Source organism: Lagopus muta, chromosome 2 (genome assembly GCF_023343835.1).
Source record: "Lagopus muta isolate bLagMut1 chromosome 2, bLagMut1 primary, whole genome shotgun sequence".
NCBI lineage: Eukaryota > Metazoa > Chordata > Aves > Galliformes > Phasianidae > Lagopus > Lagopus muta.
The window spans coordinates 36,820,643-36,830,473 of record NC_064434.1 but is presented as its reverse complement, the minus strand read 5'-3'; the positions used below and the strand labels follow the sequence as shown (position 1 = coordinate 36,830,473).

At 34.5% G+C, this 9,831-nt stretch overlaps 1 protein-coding gene across 4 annotated transcripts in view; it reads left to right on the top strand.

Moving 5' to 3' along the window:
• EPHA7 (EPH receptor A7) overlaps window positions 1–9,008 on the top strand; it is a 161,147-nt gene extending 152,139 nt beyond the window's left edge. For all 4 annotated transcript variants that reach the window (XM_048935312.1, XM_048935307.1, XM_048935310.1 and 1 more), the window contains one exon: window positions 340–9,008. In XM_048935312.1, coding sequence (XP_048791269.1) covers window positions 340–535 — 196 coding nt within the window. In that variant the 3' untranslated portion in view covers window positions 536–9,008. The remainder of the gene's footprint in view (window positions 1–339) is intronic.
• Window positions 9,009–9,831: the final 823 nt, after the last annotated feature.

Genomic DNA, 9,831 nt, shown 5'->3' with positions numbered 1-9,831 from the left:
TCTTCCTGTCCCTAATTTAGTACCCAAACTACCATCCAATAAACTGCACTGCACTCACTTACCTCCTTTTTTTTAAATACTAAAATCATCAAGTATAACCCTTTGGGTTATTAAGAAACAACATGAAGCACAACTACATTTTCTTCACATTAGAGATACCTGCTTGGGAATCTTTGGGTTTACTGATGTTTACTTAGTGAGTGAACAAGTTTTTTTCTGTCAAGTAGTGGTGTATACATGGCAATGACAATGATAGTATAATTTGCCTCTATTACTTCCTTCTATCAGAATACTGCTGCACTGCCAATTTCATATCTGTTGTTATTATTTGTTTGACAGAATCAAAAACATGCCAGGTGCTTTGCAAAACAGAGAACAAGAAAAATCCCTTTCCAGAAGAGATGACTGCCTGAATAGAAATGACATAATGGCAGGAGACAAAGGAAGCAGAAAGGGGAAGCAAAACAAGAGATATAACCATAAGATCATGAGATTGGTTTGGAGGCACAGTGAACGCTATGAGGCATTTTTTTAAACCACATAAGGACTGTAGTTGGGATTAGAGGATGGAAATGTAGAAAAGAAGCATGGAAAGGAATGGAGAAGAAGGGAGGAACAGACTGGCAACAGGAGGAAGAGTAAACAGAGGTGTATGGGAGAGGCCAGAACACACACCTGACAAACTGAGGATTATGACTAATGCCAACAATGAAAGACCACATCTGAAGAGCATGATGATTTCAGGAGGAAGGCGAAGCAGGACATGGCGATGCTGCTAGGGAGAGAAGAGCCAGCAAAGCTGCCCTGGAAGCCTGCTCTGGAAGCTCCTCAGACTATTATAACCCTGCTTCCCCATCTTCTTTTTAGCTCCCCTCTTATACAGAAAATATGTATATGAAAGAGCAAAGGAGAAGGAGAAGCAGCTAAATCAAAGATTTTTTAAATCCTACTTGGGAAGAAGCTTAAGGCTGGGATGATACAGATTTACTTCTACTGATGATGCAAGTGGCAGAAAGTATCCTTTAGCCTTCCTTGTGCAGACAAATCAATGGAAGTCTTTGCCACTACTTACAAATAGGTCCTGTTGAGAAACAGAATTTGAATAAGTAATCTAGGACATTCTGAAATGTCATTTCACACTAGATCAGAAAGAAGCAGAAATCATAACGTTTACATTAAAATAAACATGGAAGAAAAGCATTGGAGTAGTTTCTTCTAAAGCTGAAAATAATTGTTTCAGTATCAAAAAAATAAAAATAAAAATAAAAAAATAAAAATAAAAGATAGGGGAGGGGGCAATTTTTCATTGGAAAAAAAAAAAACAAAAACAAACAAACAAACAAAAAAAAAAAAACACCCTAAATTTTCCATGAAAACACTGGGAATTATTTTAGTTATGCTGATTTGACATTTTTTCCCTTAAAAAAAGTGACACTTTTTAGAAGTAAACCGAAAAGTCGGCATTTTGAGACTGTCAGACATTTTAAACTACCCTTCATTAATAAGAAAGCTTTAAAGTGGCCAGTCTAATCCCTTCCTCACCTCCTTCTCCTCTGCTTCTGTGGTCAGACATCTCTACTGAGTAGGTTGGAAAGAGCAAAACCAGTTTCTATGTCTCCCAGAGATATGAGATATTGCCAGCTTCTTTAGGAATTATTAACTAGATCTGTTTACAGGAAGTAACTTTGTTTTTGTTTTTTCACTACAGAGTATGTCTCCATTTAAGCTCTCATCACAGCTCTTCCATTTTGTCTGGGAAAGTTTATCAGAAAGCATACTGGAAAGCCTCATGTTTCTGTAACCAATTAAACTGTTTTTAGACGTAGTTATAGTGTGGCAGATGTAATGGTGTCATAGTTGAGAGATTACTCAAGGTAATGGAATAATCTATTACTTTGATATATATAGACACTTTTTGCTTGGTACTTCTGACTTCAAAGTGTTCATGTTTAGGGTACTATAGATAATTACTACTTGTGTTTTTTATATTTTTAATAGGCTTTAGAAGACACACTGGATATTTTGGTAGTTGTGACACCTTATCAATAAATGGATTTAGTCTCTTCTAGTAGTGGTTTAAGTATTACCTGGCGGAGACAACAGCCTCATTTAAGACTATCCTGGTGACTCTAGATAGAATTCAAATAATTTGTTTAGGAGATGAAATACAAAATCATAACTGAAATGTTACTAATAATCATTAACTGGTTGGGTTTGCCCAGAATTTGCTTGAAGATTTTGGTAAATGGTGGCTTACTGGATTCTCAGCAGAAATTGCCAATTACTTTTTTTTCTTATTGTATTCAGTTTGAACTTTGCTTAAGTTAACTGAACTCTTGTCACCTCAGGGTATCATTTCAGCAATGAGTTTTACAAAACCTACTCTGTTAATGTAGAGATTTCAGCTATTAAAGAACATAACCCATGCAGAGAGTTAACAATGCCTAGCAGTGCTTGAAGAATCATGCCCAACTCAGTTATTTCTCTCCACCATTATTGCAGTAATATTAGATTTAAATCAGATACCCATTGAGTCAGCTTTCAAAATCAATCCCACATACATTCCTCTCTCTTGGAATCAAATGTGATTCAAAGTTTATAAAATTCCACATGCCACTGAAATAAACAATTGCAAAGCAGTGTCATATTATCTCCCCATAATTAAAAAAATTTACATTTAATTTTTACTTATTTCCTACAAAAGCATAGTTGCAATAACTTTTTGCAATATAGACTCAGCATAAAGCAATATCAAAATATAGTGAATATTTATATAAATTATATTTCACCAAGCTCTGGATTTAGTATAATTCTCCCTACCTTCTGGCATGGTAGCAGATAGGGAAAGTATGTGTAAGTTAACAGCTGGCATTGAAAGAAGACTCTACTGTGTGACATCTTCCTATCCTATGCTACTAAAAAGACAAAAAGGAAAAAAACAAAAACCAAAAACCTACCTTCCCCTCCTCGCCCCACTCCCCCCTCCATCATTTCAATTGCAAAGTGTAACCTAATCTCTGAAAAATGTCTCTTCTGACTTCACACACTGAGCTGGATGCAAGATTTAGTAAAGGATTCAGTATGAGCTATTTCAGTAGTCACATGGAACTTTTCTTGCAGGAAAAAGGCTGGGGAAAAAAAAAATAAAGAAAAAAAAAATAAGATTACAATGTATATTGAGAAAGGGAGCATGGTTATTTTGACTGCACATTTTTTTTAACCATGCCTATACTTTTCTTGCAAATCTTTCCTGTTGTTATCTGTCACCTTCTCCAAGAAGATACTTAGTTCTGCATAAAGTAAGAGTACCTGCAGTAACTCAACCCCAAGGTCCATGCAGGCCTGTACCTGGCAAGCACAGGGAGTCATCCACTGTCCTCTGATTATAATGTTTTCATATGTAAACTTCCAAGCACCTTCAGGGCTCTCCTACCCAGTGTGTACAGTTCAAATGCTTCCCAAATCAGGTGCTGCACTACACTTCATAGTCTGAATTTGTCCTAGATCTGGTGAATTTATTTTCTCTTCATGTCTCTCTTTCCCTCTCTGTTTTGACCTTTCTTCAGAAATAGAATGACCAGGGCTGCATGAATTATTCAACATAAGAGTGTATGATGTATTTATACAGTGATATAGCAAAACAGTGTATTTATACGGTGAGATTATATATATATATATATATGTTTTCTATTTTGTTTACAGCTTCTTTCTTAATCATCCAAATATTTTGTTTCACATTTTTACTTGTTGATGAGTGCTTGACATGAAGTTTTCAGAGAGCTGTCTAATATCAGTTTATGGTTTTTTTCTTCTCAAGCAATAGTGAATTGTAGTCCCTGTCTACCTATGTGTAATTGGACTTATTTTTTCCCTTGTATGTTTCTTTGTGATTTATCAAATTTCATCACCACTTTATTGCCAATGGCATTCCAAACTGTTAAATCATTTTGAAATTCCTTACAGGCAGCTTCTGATTTAACTTTTTAAAATCATTTTGTATCAAAGTTTCTCATCTGACAGTTCTTAGATATCATATTTCCCTTTACTACTAATAAAAATACTTTTGTTTAAATCCTTTGTTTAATCGATGCCTCATAACCCAGGAAGCTTTGCACATGCTATTTTTTAAGGGGGGAGGCAGGAGGGAGAACACCTTAAAGCTATTTTCATTTGTGTTTATTAATTGGAAACCTTAAAAGTATAATTTAGATCTTCTTAATGCCTACTGATTATGACAGAGTGGTTTTACAATCCTTAAAGTGAAAAATTACGAAGGGTAATCCATGAAATGCATTTAGGAATAGCCTTTAGCATCTTAAATGCCCTGCCTCATCTCAGAAATTGTAAATTCAGATGGGGTTTATCTCTCTCTCCAATGAAAGAGTACAGCTGGATATTTAGCAACAAAATCCACCAACTCTGACATACTGAGCAGGGAACAGTCCAAGCAAACTATGGAAATAGCCAGACAGGGAAAATAAAATAAGGGAAAGATGCAGTGATTTAGGTATATTTTCCAATACTCATAGTACTAAGTATGGTTTTGCAAGATGTGACTCGTAGCTTCTCTCTCACTGTCGCTATTCCTCTTGCTTATGGGTTAATGGCACTTTCCCTTGCAATGAACTCTAGCGTGTTATGTCTATGCTCAACCTACTGCACCAAGGTATCAGTCCCTCTCTTTCTGTACCAGTAAATAATGAACTTTCAGGACTAGTCAACAACTGAGTGGACTTTGGCTATGTAGAACTATGTAGACCATCTGTGTGAACACCCAAAGTTGCATTTAGCCATTTCTGTTCCATTGCAAGTCTAAGCTGGAGTCTGTGTTAAAACGTAAGTGAAAGCAGTGAGGTTCTGAACCCTGGCTTAGTAAATGTGTTAAAACTAATTGTGTAAAGTGAAATCTTTTCTGTTTGTTTCACATCTTGACTTTATTGAAATGTCATCATAACAGTTATCCAAAAACAATGCTGTGTCTACAGCACAGCTATGTTTTTTACCTTACATGAATACTGGGAGTACATTACTCTAGACGGGAGAGTAGACCCTGCGAGTTATTAGTGTTCATATCATACAGAAATCTTATATAGTGGGGGAAAATATGTGGGTGGTGATTGAATTTAGTGTTTCTCAAGCTGATTCGTATCCTAGATATTTCATAGGAGGTATGAAGATTTAACTTATTTATTTGATTTTAGCAACCTCTTCCTTTGCTAATATTAAAAAATACAGAAATGTGTAGCACTGGGCTTAATTTTCTGTAGTCACAAAAGTAATTATTTCAAAAGCTATGGCTATGCTTGAATGGAGAATGACAAAAGAGGACAAGTTGTCAGAAGAGATATTTTATATTCCTAGAGAAAGTGATATAAATGTCCATCTCCTCCATTATAGATGCCTGTAAGTCTTCTCTTTGAATCAGTAGAACTTTGGGAACTAGTAAGCCAAAAAATAAGAGGCTCCATAAACTAGCAGATTAAACTGCCATGTAGTATTTTACAAATGAACAAAACCTGAAATGACTGTTTTATCTATATCTAAAATCCTACATCAGCCTTGTTCCCACATTTATAATTATGTTCTTACTTTATGTCCTATATGTTGGCCCAGTCTCCCTGCTTCTGCATTTTTTGTTTCATAGCTGCTATGACTTTAATGGGTTCCACTTTTTAAATGACAGATATTAATCGTGTAACAGTGGCAGGAAGCAATAAAATAAATGACTGAACAGAAATCTGGGATTAAAGGAAAAGTCATAATAAAACCCAGGTTAGCTAATCTTTCCCAGGATGTAATGGGTAAGTGCAGCTCTTAGTACATATCAATGCCAGATTATCAAGAAAATGGATTATTATGCACTGATGATAAATAACAATAAAATATTTCTGGAAGATGCATTATGTTCAGGAATACAAACTAAAGAACTGATAGAAAATCTGCTGTTTTAGACTTGATAAAGGAACTCAAAGTAGAACTCAAACTTTGAGGTGATCAGTTTTATTTTTCTTTTAACTAGTTCTACCATTGCGTGTTTGCACAAAGCCCATTCGGAAAACACACTCCTTGTTCCCTGCCCGTATCACCAGCACATTCTGGCTCATTTCTTTTTATGTAGACTAGGATCAAAGAATCCTACTATCTACAGTCTCAAGCCTTTGTTTTGCCTTCAGATGGACTTCTTGCATTTCTTCACAGGTTGTTGGCCTCAGGTTCATTTAAGACTTCTGTATATTTTAACTTAAAATCTAAATATAAAATATATTATTGGGAGACAGACTCAGTTTAATCCTCTGTTTTAATCCAAACTCATAGAATACAGGAAGTAAGAATTGATTGATTCATTAAAGAAAAAAATAAAAAAAGATTCATCATTCTGTAAAGGCAAAACATTTCATGTAGTATACTTTTTGTATCAAGGTTTCCAAAAGTTTGGGAACTCACCTTGAACTCCCCTTTTACAGGGATCCATTTTTTTTTTAAGCATTGATTCTTCCGAACCTCTGAAACTCAAGAATTCTCAGCTTATTACAAACTGAGGTATTATAGAAAAGAAATATTTAGGCTAAAAGGAGCAACCTAGGCCAGTGCTCTTTCTTTCATATTAAGGACCTTGATTCATTTTAGTGTATGTTAAAGCTCCCTTTTTCTTACAAATACACATACAGTTATGCTTGTGGTGTACCTCTACACTTTCCTGAGGAAGATTCTCCTCTGATTTAGTATTAAAAATGAACTTCTAACCAGTGGGCAGAAATTCTCATCAAAGGTGGAGTATCAAGGAAAAGAAATTGAGACATTCTGTTTTGAGTTTTGTTTACATAAATATTTATGTATTTATTTATTTTGGTCTCTAAATATTTAATCTAAATAAAGTGTGAAACTTTAAAAGAAGATGCCATACTAACAGCCATAGCTAACGGTAATTTGAACTGGAATTTTTCAGCCCCTGCTGCATTCCACTATTAAAATATCTATTTCCAATAATAACCAACAATTTCCAACAATAACAACTTTTCAAAATTTTATCCTGGTACATGGATCTAGCATTTTTATTTTTTTATTTTTTTAGTTAAAACTGCAATTTTCTTACTGTAAATTATTAATATTTTCAATGATTTTCCAGCAGTTCTGTAAAAAAAGTGTACAGAACACACTTTAAAAAAAAAAATTCATTCTATAGTGATTTCTAATGTATTCACCTACACTTATTCATGCATATATGTACGCACAGCATTCATCCAAAATGCATAGTACTTCCAAGAGACTTAGGAAAATAAAATCAAAATTATATATTAATTCATTCCTTACTATAATAAAATTAACCCTGTGTCTTCTTTTAAAATAGAGGATACTACTTTCCCCATCCCTTCTACCCTAATTTTGTCCTCCTGCACATTTTTTTACTCAAGAGAGAAAACAGAGAATTTCTGAAATTCATATTATTATTATTTTTATCATGATTTCTAGTAGGAATGGATTTGAGAAGGAGAATGTAACAAGGATTAAAAATATCCGGCGCTCTTAGTGACATCAAATGCAATGAAATCTCAAGGTCAGGTTAATTTCCTACTTCCCCTTATCTCTCTGACACATAGTACTGTATCTCAATAGCTGCCACCAACAGCTACCACCAGAAATCTTGGCTAATTAGCAATCAGTCATGTCACTCGGTGTGATCTCATCCAGCCTAACCGTTGAACCTGAGTACAAAAATAAAAAGGAAATTGGAAACTCTTAGCAACGGTGAGCTTGATCACCCATTTTCAGTAGCATAATGTGCCTACAGTTCAAGTTTTCATTATGCAACGCTAATAGGTACATCTCTATTTATTCATTTAAGAGTATTCTGTAGCACTAACAAGTAAGACACAACTACCAGCCAATAACGCATCGAATTCAAAGATAAGATTTCTTATCACTTCAGGAGCATTAAGATAGAAAATATCTTTGATAACAAAAATTGAAGACATACATTTTTTTTCTCAACAGTAATCAGCTCAGCATAAAAAATACCCATCACAGTTGAGTAAAACCAAGATCATGTCAATGCTGGGGTCTGATGCAGCAAAGCATTTAAGCTCATTTATGTTATAACAACAAGAATATCTCATTATATTTATTGCGATCATTCAGATGATTAAAAGTACGTGGAAAGGTCAATGGTTTTCTGGACTGGGGCTAAGGAATGAAGCATTTAAGATCAGCTTGTAATGATAGTTGAAATATTTACAAATCTTTTTAAGAGATGACATATAAACTAAAGTGACTATCTTGCCTTTTGATTGCTAGACTTGGGACAGCTTCAAATGTTCTGTGATTATTTCTTCCCTCAAACTAAACAGCTGTTTGAGAACAGCAATCATAAAGTGCTAATCTCTGCGACCAATAAACAAAAGCAAATTGTGGTGGAAAGCTTGTTTATCTGTAGTAATCTCCAGGGGATTAGCATTTCAAGGGATCAGATTTCCTAAACCTCTTCTTTCTTGATAACAGCCTCTGCAGTGAGGTGACACACCAATAGGAATAAATTATCAAGGGCTGCAGATAAGAAGAGGCCATTTGTGGGTTCTGAGTGCAATAAAAATAGATGCAAAACAGTGCGGGAACTGGTGCTCAACACAAACCTCACAGGGATTAGCAGTTCAAGCTCTGATTTCCTTGCTGTTGTTAGCTGAGATTTATCATCAGACAGTGACTCAGAGTCTTTCTTATCTGTGATAATTTAATAGCTTAATAGCAATCCCTTTATCTGGGGGTCATAATTAAGCTTGTCTGATCAGGTTCCTAACAAGAACTTTGCTTGTATTTTTAGCCATGCCTGTGTTTTTGGTTTTTTTTCTCAGCGTAGCAGTATTTTTGCTAATTAGTATTAACAATATTATTGTTCACAATTATTGGTAATGATAACAATCTCATTTGGGGTTACTATTTATTTGGTGGAAAAATGCAAGCTGAAAAAAAAAAAAAGATACAACACTCCCGACTTTAATTCATTTGCAAGAAAATTTAAGTATCTCAGCAACTTGTTGGCTTGTCAGATTCAAATCTAATTCAAATACAAAGCTGAAAATGAAAAACTACTGCATAAAATCACTTTCAATTGACTCATTTTCTCTGGTACGAAATTAACACTAATTTGAGAGTAAGCTTGACTGCTATTTTACACTGCACTTACTGTCCCTGTTTGTCATTCTACTAATGAGCTGTTTCTTCCGCTGCCATGAAAATTTCCTTAACAAGAGATGAACTTTGAGATCTTATTATGACTGTTTAAAAACAAAGGTGTCATCAAAATGAATCTACTGGCAGTTTTTTGAAAATGAAAATGAAAGCAAATTCAGATAGACCACATTGCTTTCTCAAATTTTCTTGATAATTTCTTGATTAAATATTTTTGGGGCTACAAAGAGGAGTGCATAGGAAACTTCCCAAGATTTAGAGAAACAGAATGATTGATTGACTATAGAACAATCATCTGAAAAACATAATCAAACGCATATATAGACATAGGGGTATGAGTGTAATGTGTGTGTATATGTATATGTATTTAAAATTGTCCATATATACTTATATATATACGTGCATCTATGTTTATGCATTATATATTTCATGTCTAAATATACTTTTAGTCTTGTACAGTACGCATTCACAGATCTACTGCTTTATCTGTGAAACAGATCTTTTGAAGAAAAAAATGCTGCGAAAGAGAATCTGTGTGTCTAGTCTAAATTATTATATAAGCAGTATAATAAATGCGGAAAGGCAGGGGTCATTAGAGAGTGATTCACTCCACCCATCTGAGGTGACAGTTTTAAAACCACAAGTTGC